Source organism: Etheostoma cragini, chromosome 5, assembly GCF_013103735.1.
Source record: "Etheostoma cragini isolate CJK2018 chromosome 5, CSU_Ecrag_1.0, whole genome shotgun sequence".
NCBI classification, from domain to species: Eukaryota; Metazoa; Chordata; class Actinopteri; order Perciformes; family Percidae; genus Etheostoma; species Etheostoma cragini.
Genome location: NC_048411.1, coordinates 12,973,283 through 12,988,036, shown reverse-complemented (window position 1 = coordinate 12,988,036; position 14,754 = coordinate 12,973,283). Strand labels below are relative to the sequence as shown.

Genomic DNA, 14,754 nt, shown 5'->3' with positions numbered 1-14,754 from the left:
ACGGCTCTCTCCCTTCATTTAAACAAGCACTTTTTTCCCACTGCTCACCAATGTACATGGTCAGAGGGGATCAAAAGATGCGGTAATATGGGCATGCAGGAGTAAGTGAGGAAACGGCAAGAGCTTTTTGATGTGTTGGAGCGTTTTCTCCACTAATAAGAAGAAACTTCTCCAACCTGCCCGTAATTTTAGAACACTCGGAACACTAATAAATGGGAGCAAGGGCATTTCAGTCAGTTCTCTCAGACTTTTCCCTCAGCTTATTCATTTAAACCTCTAATTAAAATGCAAAGCATTCTCGTGGTCCTCTGGATTTGGTGCTGCACTCTCGCACAGCCTCTGACTCCCTATCTCCTCTCCCTTTTTCTCCACTCCCCTGCTAACCCCCCTCCCCTTTCCACCTCACCTAACTCCCTGCTCTCATATTCTCTCCGTCTGCTTTTGCTCCTTGTGATCAACACAATTTGACCTCTCACTTGGAAGAAGTGCGCAGAATTTAATGGATTTTTTTACAGTCTAATCTAACCAGTTCCCTCTTTATTGCTGTTTTGTACCCAGTGGACCTCATCTTTACCAGCCCTCCACCCTCACATGAAGAAAATTAGTTCATCAGAATTCAAAATGTACTGCTTGCTAATTAAAGGAGTGTTAATTGAGTGTTCAGAATTGGGTACCCCTTTTACCAAACGTGTGCGCGCGCACACACACACACACACACACACACAGACGTGCATACACATAAGCACACATGCAATCACAGTAACAGCAATGGGTACACCAAGGACGTTGTGCATGGGGAGTTTCATGCCTATCAAAAATAGAGAGAAAGGAGAGTGCCCATCCTCCAAGTGAAATGGGATTTCTAGATCATATCATGGCCTACTGCAGCTCAGTCTGGCTCTGTGCTGCTATTTTATCCTATCGCAGCCTTGCTATCACTGTCTGACCGCTGGAGAGTATAACGCTGCACAGATAGCCTCTGTCTCTACGTGCATGGTGCTAATGAGGGGTGGCATTTAGAGATGTGCTGCTCTGACACATGGGCATTGTGTGCCAGGCACTGGGTGATTAGGGACGAAGGTCAGCCCATTAATTGCCTCCCTGCCATCTCCGCTCCCTGGTGCCTGATCTCTCAGAACTAATGCATGTGTTTGCCTGAGCTGTTATCTCATCTGCAATGCAGTTCAATCATATGCTTGGTTTGTTTACATTCCTTTCATGTGAAACTTTTTTTCTTGCTTATTGTTAAAGCAGTGCTAGCCCAGGTTTCCCTGTTCATTTACTATAAGCTGTTTCATGTGCTTGTGAGCGCACATAGCCTCCTGCTCACAGGAAGGGAAAAACATATTCTTCCATCCCCAGGGAAATAATTAATCCTTACAAGGCTGTCGCATGTCGAAATGAAGCGAGTGTGAAGCATTTAGCCCAGGAGGCATTGCAGGCTGTCGCCCGCACAGGCACCTGTTGTTGTCCCTGCCCTACATTTCATGAGAGAGCTGAGCAAAGGATAACAACATGCTCCACTGATGGCAAATGAGACACACAACTGCAGATGCAACTTTGTGTGTGTGTATGTGTGTGTTTGTTTGCCTGTTTTTCTATTTTCATGCATTGTTTTTGCATGCACGGCCACACTGGAGAGTGTGCACAGGTGCAGGAAACCCCCTACCTTATGAGGAGGTGAGGGCTCACACAACTGAGTCAGTGCTGGCTGCCTCAGAGGTTGTTCATCAGCCAGCTCCATCTGTATGCCGCTGCTCATAGCTATGATCTACTGCAGCCTAAACCAATAAGTCAGCGAGATGGCCAGACTAAAAAGAGACTCTCCTTTAACCTCCATGTCCTCACTCACATGTATAGACTTACTGCTCTGGAAGAGAGAGATGTGGAGACCCTGCACATCAAAGACACAGAGTGTATAATAGTTTATGAATGAGAGTGAAATTACACTCCAGTTTCTGGCCATACAAACTGTAATCAACTTTACTATAACATTTATACCATGGAACTTTTTATTGAGGAAGCTGGAATCAGAAGCATCCAGATGCTCATTTGCCTCCTACTCCTCTTCTTCCTTTATGCCTGTGGGTTCTAATAACCGGAAGCCTTTGTGGAGCTGAGATGGGTTTTGTAGGCCTGAAAGGCCTCTAATCCCTGTGGCCTGTGAAGTGTGAAACCCTTTGATGCCAGGTTGGTGTGCCAAAGGCTCTGCCTATTGACAAACAAGGGCCAAGCTGGGAAAAGACGGAGGGAGAAGGCTTTCTTGTCTCTCTCAGAAGAAATGCAGGCTCAGGCATGGAAAATATGGACGCAGTCAGTGAGAAGGAATAGAATTAGCCACCCTTTAATGAATTTCCTGGCTGATTATATAGTTTTTTCCCCTCATGTGGCAGTAATTAGGTGGAAGGATGGGCATATTGCAGCTGGGGGCTTGTAGGGACAGCAGGGCACAGGCCCTTGATATGCCTGAAAGACAAGTATTTTTCCTCATTTAGACCATGTGATGATCAAAGATCTTTTTTTGCCCTCATGTAAAGAACATCAGAAAAAAATGCTACCATTCCATTTGCATGTGGACCAGCAATGTGCTTTGAAATGAGCATGTTTTTTTTCGTCTTCTGAGCAAATTAAATAAGTCTTCTGTCAGTTTTCCACTGCAAGTCAGAACATCAAAGCAAATGGCACTGCCGTCACCAGGGAACCTGAGCTTTGCCTCAGTAAGGATGGTAATATCTACGATAGGCTGGACTGGACTTCCCTCACTCCGATTAAGACTAAGTCATTAAATCCAGGTCATTTTTACAAATCTAAATTCTAATTTGAAGTAGAGTGTTTCTGATTCAGAAAGCATGCTGTCTGCAGGATGAACCAAACTGACTGGAATAGGCACTTAATTTGGCTTGGGATATTCACAGTCTCTCCTCTGCTGTTAAATTCCCAATTTATTTCTTTTATGATATGGATCTTGTAGATTTAATCATTTCCACAGTTGGAGACCCATAGGGTTGTTGAAATGAACTCCCCGTGCTATCTGTAATGGGAGTAAAGAAATGAGAATTGTGTCTACTTGGCTGTGGAGTCTCTTTAAAATGATTTTGCAATCGGAGAGGAAATGGAGTGAGTCCTAGTCACAGCCAGCGCCCTGCAGACTCCTTAGGTCGCCAGGACATTTGCTGACGGCACAGTTATGGCAGTTAATTTTGTGCGTTTTTGTTAACTTTTGCATAAAAATGTCATTTCTGAAAGGGTTGCAAGTCATTTGTGGCAGTTGATATATTGCTTGTAAATTGAGTTATTTTTCCAACCCCCCACCCTTTTTGTTACACTGAACTAAGTAGCCATGAAATTGCCTGAATAATGTCGTTTAAATCCAATCTCACTGCGGCCTCTCACCTCCATGCCCAGCCCCCAAACAATGACACATGGTGGGGTTTTTAGAAATTGCCATTTTCCTGTTTGCCACCTCAATTCACAGTGGCCAAGCCTTGGCTCATTGAGCGAGGGCCATTGCTAGTCGTACCCGCCGCGTTTACTGCAGAATTGAATTTGGAATTTGGATTGCTTTCATATGGCAAAATACACAGCATTTACATGTGCATCTATAACACATATGTATTTTTACTTGTATTTTTTCTGTTCTGTCATGTATTATTCTGTAAATGTAAAATAAAGAGATGCAACAACATGCAACATCTATATACATATTATATATATAAGTTAGCAGATAGCAACATTATAGCAATCTTGACTTGGCTCCGGTCTGATGGCCTAACCAGGCTAGTAATTCCCCATGGATGTTTTTTGTTGTTGTCAGGGCCTCTACACGTACTCCTGTAATAAAATGTTTTGAAATTCTGTGGCCACTGGTAAGACCCAGTCAGTGATACCACTTTTAAGTCTCAATGTGCCACTGCAATTACACAAGCTTTTATCCCCTCCCCTGTGTCCGTGCGTGCCTGGTATCCAAGGCTAACCCAATTTAATGCTAAAGAAGGTCCGAATTAATTTCAGTATGCACTGATTTAACCGCGCCTAAGGTACCAGGATTTGACAGAATGAGTTTTTAAAAAGATCCATTTGCCTAGGGATGAAACTCCACAGGAGGGTGTGAAAATGAGATGGAGAGACAGCTCAAATGAAGGAGGGGAGTGATGGAACATAAATGAATGTCAGTCCTGATTTACAATGTGCAGACTCTGTTTGGGTTGTTCTGCAGTGTGTCCGCTCTTTGCATCTTTTGCATCTTTGCTTGTCTAACACTCTCATTTTTCAGTCTGCTTTAGATGCAGTCACTGTTATGCTGCCAGCCTTTACTGTTGCAGCAGAGTGGTGGTTATTGCAATGGATTGATTTATCTGACTTTGTGGCTGCCACTGCTGTTGGCTCCTTTGATATTTCTGGTTATTAAACTCCTTGAGTGCACTAGGTTTTTCTGTAAAAAATTTTAATCTACATCTTTCATTTCAGTAATACTTTTCTCTTTGTTTGATTTGCAGGTGAGCTGGTGGTGCCCACACATTCCCCAAGCTACCCCACTGCGGCAGAACTGAATGCTTTCGCTCAGAAAACGGCCAACAGCCCTCTGTCCATCAAGATCTTCCCCACCAACATCAGGGTTCCGCAGCACAAGCACCTTAATCGGACTGTGAATGGATTTGACACAACAGGGCAACGCTACAGTCCCTATACCCAAACAGGGGGCAACCAGGGCCTGCTCGCCATTGTCAAGACTTCCTCATCATCATCATTATCAACAGCAACCTTTGGCCCATCAAAAGGTGTTCTCAAGAACTCTGAAGGCAGACGGACTAAGCTCTCTCCAGCCCACATAGCTGTTGCCCCATACCCTCCCCCTAATAGTAGCACTTTAGCCAGTGGCCGCGGCCAAATGGTATACCACACTGGGCCATCAAAGCCTCCAGAATGCCCCGTACTGTCGGTTCCCCCAAATGTCACTGTAGCTGGCTCAGTAATTCCTGTAACAGGGGGCCGAGGCTTGGCCCTGCCCGCACAGTCCAACCTCCCCTCCATTCAGAGCATTATCTACCAGATCAACCAGCATTGCCAGGCCCAGGCTCTGCAGCAGGTGTGCCAGGGGACTGCCACTGGACCGTCAAATTCCAGCCCTTCCAAGCAGGGAACAACTGTCATGGGGGTCTCATCTAGCTCCTCGGGAGGAGGCTACGTAGTAGGAATGGGTTCCCAGGCTAATATGGTATACACAGGGCCAGGGCTGCCGGCCCAAAATGCAGAGGCAATGAAGTCTGGTGTGTACGCAGATAGTATGGATTACATTCTTTGGCAGAAGCAGCAGCACCAACAACAACAGCAGCACCAACAGCAGCAGCATCATCAACAGGCTGTGCTCCGCATGTACAGCGGAGGTAGCGGAGGAGGGGGTGCCATCAGCAAGTCCCCCGAAACTTGTGTTCCAGGTGGAGGGATTATGGCGGCACAAATGTCCTCCTCTTCCTCCAGACCTTACCACCTGACAGCGAGTGCCAGCGGAGGAGGTGGGATGGACAAAGTCAGCTCATCCCCTTTGAACTGTGTGGGTATGCATGGGAATTTCTCAGTGGGTCAATACTTTGCCCCTCCGTGGAACAGTGTGTTGGTGACACCTGACAGTGACTGCTACAATCCCCAGGAGCTTTTGGCCACGTCCACAGGAGGGCCGGTCACGGGGCACAGAGAGCTGGGTTACCCCCACCACCATCACCACTACCACCATCATCACCCTGCTATAGACAGCGGGGGAGGTTTATGCTGCAGCCTGCCCAGCAAGAGCTTGTGCAACACATCAGTGCTGAGCAGCAGCTTGCAGTCTCTGGAGTACCTGATCAACGACATCCACCCACCCTGCATCAAGGAGCAGATGCTTGGCAAAGGCTACGAGACTGTGTCGGTGCCACGTCTGTTAGACCACCAGCATGCACACATCCGCCTCCCTGTTTACAGATAGAGGGGGAAGTAGAGGAGAAAGAGAATCAAGAGTTTTGAATTTGTGAAGAAAATCAAAGTTAAAGAACAGAGATGTTTTTTTTATAGGAACAGATTATTGGCAGTGGCACTGCTTTAACTAGTGTGGGAGCTTATAGAAGAGCGGTTGTTGTGCTATGTGACCCTAGGTTTGGTGGTTTCAAGGCACGCTGTGGCAATCCCCATATGAAACACGGTAATGATTGCCAGTGGGAGAGAAAAAGGGATTTCAAGATTCTCCAGATGTTCCATTGTGTGGTTTGCCAATAGGAATTTTGGATTGATTTATTTTTTCTTCAGTTTTTTTTGCTTTTGTTTTACTTACCTGAACTTTTTGAGGAGAATCATAGCTTGACATTAAGTGCATATAGCACTTGTATCCCCCTTCCAAATACTAAGGATGAAGCTACTGTGTAGGTTGTCACTGAAAGGGTCTTAAAAGGGCCGACGTTTAGGGCTGCTTTCAAATCCAAAACTCTGTAACAATACACAAATAAACACACACATAAACAAACACATACAGATACACAATGTACTGATACGTGAGGAGACTAAATAATACTCGGGTGTGTATGTACATGGATCATAAGGTTGAATTAAAAGGATAGTACAATATTAGTTATGATTGCTGTTATAATTGATACATAAATTGCACTGCTTGAATCTTGTTAACTTTGAAGTTTGGAATTGGGTAGATTGGATATGATATATTTAAGAAACTTGAAAAACTTGAACCTATTTTTTGTTGTTTTATATATTTGTAGGTATATTATATGCTTTGGCTGCTATGGGGGAAATTGTCTCAAATGCTTTTATCATTTCTATTTTTTTTTCACTTTTGTTTTGATGATTTAATAATTCTTCCTCCAGCTGATGTGCAGTTTCTTATGTCCTGGTGTAAGGCATAGTCGCTGCTTTGGTTCTGTTAGAACCTGGTTGGAGAGCTCTTTTTCCTATCCAACACTGGAATCTACAATAAATCTTGAAATACTTATTTAAAAAAGAAAATGTCGCAAAAAACAACCATGAAAAAGAAATGTTACAATGAAGAATGTGATTGGGAGGTTATTTACATAACTTTACATGTATGTTTATGCGTGTATGTGACTGAGTGCATGCGCGTGTGCGCATTTTAGTTTGTGTTTATCAAAATCCTCAGACTTTTTTTTGTAATTGTGTCATTATAAGAATACTATCACCAAGACTGAAAAACTGATCACCAGTCCCATCAACATCATATCTGAGTAATGTACAGGAGGTATTTTTGCAAATCTCGCTCCCTTTTCTCAGAGGCTATGAGATATTCTCTGGAGCTAGAGTAGAGATCAAGTTCTCTCATGACTCCTTTCTACCCGTAGTTACAGTGCTACATCCCTTCTGTCAAATGTTATCATTATGACAGAAAGACGTTGGGACAAACTAATGTTTGGGGGTACTATTCACCCCTGATCCTGCAAACATACAAAATGGAAACAATCATGCCCTGTCCTCTGGTATCAGATGAAATGAGACGAGGCTCAGTGCTTTGCCTTGTCCTTTTCAGCCCCTGGGTGGGAGACATTTAGCCAGGGCCAGTCTTAACTCGATGATTCAGAGCAGTGAAACATTTATTATGACTGTGAGATTCTCTTGAATGTACTGCACTTAAATTACTGCGATGTTTTCTTGCCTTGTGGGACCCAAGTAAAAGAGAAAAATTGGATCAGTGCAGCAGTCCTCTGGTCTTAAATTAGCATTTCTTTTGTCCGTCAAATTTCAATGGTAAATTGAATTTAGTACCTGGAGAGAAGGAGCCGGAGCTTTGTTGTGGGGAAATACTGGCATCAGTCTAGATTTATGAAGTGCAATTATTATGACTGTATTAACATTTTTCTCTGAGCTTACACCAAAAAAATGTAAACTACAGTTGTCAATACATTCCCAATGTACCACATCCCTAAACCCTATCCTTTTTGTTTTGAGGTGTAAAATAAATTTCTTTAAGAATATATTCAGAAGCCACATCTCGGCTTTGAAGTCTGTCATTATTTTTTAACGCATGTCCTCTAGAAGTCAGCGGAAGATTGGGCCCTCGTTTCAGCAGCAGCTCTGTGAAATCCAGAGCGGAGTGTTATGTGTGTTGTAGACCCTTTACTATACTGTACCTCTGCCAATGAGAAAAACCTACTATATTTAATTAAGACTTCGGCCATCTAAAAAAAAGGGAAAGGAATTCGACATTAAAGATGAAGCAGGAAATGATGTTTCCGTGAACATTTGTACTTCGTAAATAGGTCAAGTTTCTCCTTAAGATAACCCCTGCTTTATCTTAACTATGCACCTTTAATTTTGAGCTAATGGTGTTTGTAGACCCTCTACTGTCTTTGAAGGCTGACAAAGATTTCAATCGAAAGAATACGAAGCCCCCTTGGCTTAAATTTGCACAGTAAGCCTCCTTTACATTCCACTGAAAAATGTTCATGTTGTTTCAACAGCTTAATACCCCAGCCACACTGTGATTCCAGCATATTTTCTGTCTTGTAGAAATATTTTGACAGATTTACAGATACATCCCATCCCTAAATCCCCTCCGTTTGGCTTCTGCATCCAAGCATTAAACCCTGTCACATGATGTTGAAGTGAAGAGGAGACACTTGAGGCAGTGGAGTTTCTGGTGTCTGGCCTTTCCCACCAGTGGAGTTCTGAGGCACCAGGCCTCTCTGCTAATGGGAATATTGGGTGACGCCTGGCTGCTGGACACTGCCAGTGGAGAGTATTCATTCACTCAAAGGGTTGAAATCAAACTCTTTTCAAATGGCAAGGGATTTCCTATTAGACACTGTGAGGAATCTGGCCATTTTGAGCTAAGTTCAGCTGAGTGAAACAGAGAAAGGAAAACACCAAATGAAGCATTTTTCTTTCCTTTTTAGCAGAAATATGAAAGAATATTAAGTGAATTCACATGTTGCAATAAATATATGGTGGTATTAAGATAATTATATCTGTAACTACTGTACAGGCTCCAAACTGTCTGTCCCCCTGGTCCTTTACACACGGTAATGAGCTCCTATTGATGGGATGCATCTTAGCCCTGCAACTCCATTCCACAATTCCCGATTTGGACAATGGACGCTTAGCCCATATTAGGATAATAGAATTAAATTTCAAATAGATTTGTGCCTGAGCTGATCCATGCGTGGCTCACTCAGCTGCAGAGGCAGAGTGGCATATGGCATGTCATTATCTAAGCCCACTCTCCCCCTGTCCGAGGCCAACAGGGTTCAGCAGTGCTTAAACAAACTGAAGGTTAGGACTGGCTGGCTGGCATTGAAGGGGAGGACAGAAGGGTTTTTAAAGGGGGGGGCATCTGAGCCTCCACAGCGTCTCAGAGGGCCTCAGCACCGCACCATGGCGCCTGGGCTGAGAAGCCTGCTTTAAAAAGCTGGCCTGTGTTTGATCGAGGGGATTTGTTTTCTGTTGGATTATACATGGTTGCTCCCTGCCTGGCTGAGGGGCCCTGTGCAATGTGACAGATCTCAGCAAAAAAAAAGAAAGAGGGAGAGAGATACAGGGAGGGATTTTGGGGTCAGAGGAGCCTCGAAGCATCAGTAATCAGGATAATTGCCATGTTCCTGGTGCTAGTTTCAGCGTCCCCTCTTTGGCTCTGCGGCCTCATTCAGATTCAAGCTCTGAGGAAATCACATTCCTCCCTCAAAGACTTATTGTGCCTCAATTTACTAAAATCTAGTGAGTGAAATCTTCATTTGTAATTAACTTTTTAATTCTTAGAAAAAATATTTCAAGTCAAGCTGCCCAGGAAATTATACATTATCGATTGTCGATCACACACCTTCTGAATGAGGGAGGACGTTTCAATCTATAACTTATCTCTGTGGATACAGGCTATCGACTGTTAACACATTTTCAAGGGCACTGAGACACTCACAAGGATGGCCTGAGGGCAAAGTGGAGAGGAATTGACGTATGCTGGTTGTAAAAATCCCTTAGTAAATCCCAGTAAGTCCATGAAGACCCTTACCCAGTAGAAAGGTCAAGTCACACATTACGCACCTTAAAAACTGCTGAGAAGGAAGGAAAGCATGCAGACCAGCTCTTTCACTCTCAAAACAGAGGGGACGGGAGGGGACAGGAGGGACAGAGAAAATAAAGGCAGCTGCTCACTCTGTTGAGTCTTGGCGCTGCTTCTCTAACCTACAGATGACAAAGGAGGGGAGTAGGGGGGTGACGTCCCCTCCACACCGCTTTGGTCAACCTCAGTCATGTCCCCTGGCTGCCCTTGGGCCCCTGGTGCTCTCATCTAAGAGTCCTTCCCAGCATCCCTCATCACCGTCTGCAGAAGATAAAGTCATGAGGCGGGTCCTCTCCGACCTAGCAAGAAAATACTTTAATCAATAATACAGTTGGTCCTGAAGAGGCTTGTATAGTTAACTCACCAGCCGTATAGCTTTATTGCACAATATCTCTAAAAGATTTGTTGTGTTTTGCTACAGAGTTACAGCACATTGTCATCTCTATAGTGCTACTGAATAAAACTGGATGGGGCGTGTGTGAGCACCATACAATTTAAATGTTGTTTTAAGCATTTTTAATAAATACAACACAAGGTAAAAATCAGCACGGATCACAAAATAAACCAGGATCTTTTCCAAAGGCACAGCCCCAGAGACTTTTTTTCTAAAAGGCGATGCAGCAGGTCGTAATTCCAGGAGCTTACAGCTTTTATTTCTTCAGCATCACAACTATGTATGTTCAGCTGAAAAAGCTTATGGCCACCAAATATTCATCTAGTTTATGTGGTGGGTATATTTCTGTATCCAATCTAAACACAAAAGTCTGGGGATTTTGCTTTCTTTCTTCCTGTTTCCTTTTACTGTTTGTGTGGCTCTCCGACTGTTCCTGTGAACAAACAGGGCTGTTTTTCCCACATGATCTCAAATGCACCAACCCTGCCAAAGTCTGAGGGTGCCGCAACCTTGAGAAAATAATATATATGGAAATGGGAAATCTATTAAGCATCTTTCTTATTGTTCTCCCTGCAGTGTTGTATTTATGTTTAAAAAATGATTTTGTCTCCTCAGGATAAAAAAACGTAAAGAAGACCTTGCTTTTTTTGAAAATGATATATCTATGAGTCTTAGATTTCGAAATAAGAAGTCGGAATATAAAAGAGAGCTGTAAAATCCTTTAGTCGTGGGGTTTTCAACTTTTGAATGTGCCTACAGCCAAGCATCCCAGTGATTGCTTACCTTCAACCCCCTCTCCACTTCTGTAATCTGCCCCTAATCTCTCCACAACCATCATCTTCAATTTGCTGAAACTGCCAGAGTTCTCCCTCCATCCCAATGACCACAGTAGATAATTTGTCTGTTCCCTGCTTTTTGTCAATCTCAGGACTCAAATTTCTTTATTTTAATGTAGATGGTTGGTTTTCATTTGACCTTTCCTCTCTTATATATTATTGTTTGACATAAGTAAATAAAGCAGATGACTTCCATGCCTCTCTTGTTGCTTTACTCATCCGTGGTCTTTCTTCTTCTCTGTCCCTTGCTGTAAAGATCGTCTTATACAAATGTTCAGACTCTGGACGAGACCTCACTGTAATGAAGGTAAGCATATTAGTCCTAGGATTCACGTTGCACATCACCACCATATGCCGGCCTCTACAATCCTGTTGGTCGCATGACCTTTTTCTCCTTTGCAGCAGTATATTGCGGCATCAGTAGGACCGCAATATACCTTTTATACTGCCGACATGATTTTTTTGACATTTTTCCTGGATGAGGATTTAAAGAAACTACTTTTTGGACAAGACTGGATTATAAGTAAGACAATAAGGGAATACCAGCTGTTTAAAAAAACATTTAACTTAACGTAATTTGTTACAAAGCACAGTCAATGGTCTCTTACTGCAGCTCACACTTGTTTGCTCCATATGTCTCATCCGAAAACACACCAAAATGACTAAAAAACTACGCTAGGGCTTCAGATTTGCATTATATTTTAATTTTAGCATTAATAGTCTATGTCAAGAGTCTTCAACGTTTTTTAAGCCAAGTGTCCCTAACTAAAATATAGACGGAGCGGGACCATCTACTACATAAGTATATTGTATAAATTGAAGTTGCATAATAAACTGGTAATGTCCAGGGGGTCGGAAAGCCTTTACACATACCTTTTTTGTATAGAACATTAAGATACTAATAATTGTATGCATGATTTTATAAATTATATTTTAACGTTAAAAATACATGTGGCACAGTGAATTCTTAGGATTAACTGTAGCTGTGGATGGCCTTAGTGGCTATCTCACCTAAAGGCCAGTATGCAGTGGGTTATATTTAATAAGAAGTTGGATTCATGTTAACTTCTTGGAAAAATTTAAAATAATTTGGAGGTCCCCCTGTATTGACTCTTGTTGAAGATTCTTGGTCTATATTCTAACGTCAAGCCATCAAGAACATGTTGTAATTTTTGTTAAAAAATTGTTTTTTTTGTAGGATTTTGCCAGTACTACATGGTCTCACTATACAAGAAGATGAGGAACACAACATGGATCCAATCTAAATGTTTAACAACACAAGTACCTTCAGGAACTCACAGTTGACACTTTTTATCCTCCTTTTCTCGCCTCGCTCCCAACCTTTTCCACCCACCTAAAACATCAGATAAGCTGTAGACTGGTGAGCTAGCCGCCTCCACCAGAGCATGTGGTACTGGGAGACTGCACACTGATTTCATACACACTCACTCAGACAGAAAAAGAGCTCTGTGGAGCAGAAATGCTTCTCTTATTAGCAAAACTCATCCACCTGCACGCCACATTGAGTCCCTGGCAATTTCACAATAAATCATGAGAGATGCCTATAGAGGCCAGGCAGCAGGATGACGCTCTGCCCTCGCCTGTCAGTTTAGACACTCTGAATCATTTCGGGTTCAGCAGCGTCGTTTCATCTTAGATGAACTGAAAGGTCATCTCACACGCCACCTAACCAATATGTCTGGCTTCTCATCTCCCAGTGCTTCCAATGATTGCTCATTCCATTTAGAAATACCACACCTTGGTGAACATTTCACTGGAGAATTATGGAGGGAATTTCAAGGAATTATTTCAAGGGATAAAATTAGCACTGACTTAAGTCTGTGAGAAGCCTGCTTTTAGCTCCAAACCTTACTTTAATTGTTAGTCTAGAGAATTATTCAGTGATGATCTATCCACCTCTTTTACAATATTAGTTGGTGAAATGTTTAGTGAGAGTGCAACCAATATGCAGGGAGGTTTCCCTCTCTTTTTCCGGCTACTGGACCTCAGGCAGACAATAAATGCACTTAAAGCTATCAGACAGTTGCTCAGGGAATAAATTGTGAGTTGGCCTAAGTCCAGCCTCGTGTCCGCTTGAGACTCATCAGCCTAAACACCTTAAAGCTTATCTGTCTGGACAATAGCTGAACAATTTGTACTGCCAAAATCTAAGATAGTTAGTTTACTTAAGTCTGAGACTGTCAACTTTTCCTTATATGTGGTTGCTAAATGAGGGCCGTTACAACATGATCCTGCCTGGCTGTCACTTTGGTTTGTTGAGACACATTTGTGGCAGCGAGCACACACATGCTGCAAGCAAGTGAGCCATTTTGTTAACAGCTCACACTTCCTGTGCAAGTGTGTGGTTCCAGAGTTGCTGACAGTGACACTTGCAGGACCGAACCCTGCCCTACTTAACAGGCTGCGGGGAGGAGGGCAGGCCAAGTTGTCAGCAGCGCTAGGTGCTCACTGCTTAGATAAACCTGGAGGATTAGTGGCCCAGTTAAAGTTGGGGCAAAGAGGATTAGCCCTCTGAGGTGGTGAGAGATTCCCTGTGTCCTTCAGCGCTGCTGGCCACAGAGAGGGGAGGATGGGAGGATGGGAGGTGAGGGGTGAGGGGTGAGACCCTAGTTATCATAAGTGAGAATCACCACTGTAGCATTTTAAAGAAGAAAAGGAAAGGTGAGGTGTAATGATGAAAGGTGAAAAGAAGTGAGGCAGTTTATAAATTGTTGCCAGCTTGTGGTTTCATTACAAAGGCAAAAGCCCGTAATTACTGGCCGGGTGTTCCAGCGAGTTCAATGAGACCTGAGATCCATGGGAGAAAAGATGTCATAGTGAAATGTTTGCTACAAACTATAACCTATTGAAGGTTATGATGCTAATAACAGTTAGTACTGACAATTTAATATTTACAGCTATAATTACTAAATATAGATTTGTGCCTTTCACTTTCTGCAGGAACACAGCAGGGGAATTTAGACCTCTGCAGCCATCAGCAGGCCGGAGAAGGAACTGCTCTTCAATATCAAGGACACATTTTTCACACATGTAATGTCGTCAAAACCTTCTGGGAAAGATTATGTATTTGGTTGGCCACCAAAAATGTCATACTTGACTATCCATATGGTAATATAATTTGAAGGGTTTTCATGCAACAAATTATAGAACAATGTTGTCATAGTACTGAGATGAAAATACATGTAGATATTTAAAGGTTTGTCCAACTATACTATATCTTTCTTGTTAAAACACAAATTGGAAACAGAAAACCAGATTTTAAAATTCCACTTACATATTCCATATTAAACTATTCTTTCTTTCTTTTAATGGGTATTGTTTTCAGCACTTTTTAAACTGGGTTTTGTCATTTAAGCTTCCCTTACAAAGGTCTTTAATTTGTCCAAATATGGGACATTTGGTCAAATTAACTCATTTCTGGCTGATGTTGATTGGGAGCAAATAGGATAAAATAA

At 42.7% G+C, this 14,754-nt stretch overlaps 1 protein-coding gene across 1 annotated transcript in view; it reads left to right on the top strand.

Annotated features, from left to right (window-relative positions):
* fam222a (family with sequence similarity 222 member A) overlaps window positions 1-11,471 on the top strand; it is a 48,881-nt gene extending 37,410 nt beyond the window's left edge. The window contains exon 3 of the mRNA XM_034871552.1: window positions 4,497-11,471. Within this exon, the coding sequence (XP_034727443.1) occupies window positions 4,497-5,962 (1,466 nt within the window). The 3' untranslated portion in view covers window positions 5,963-11,471. The remainder of the gene's footprint in view (window positions 1-4,496) is intronic.
* Window positions 11,472-14,754: the final 3,283 nt, after the last annotated feature.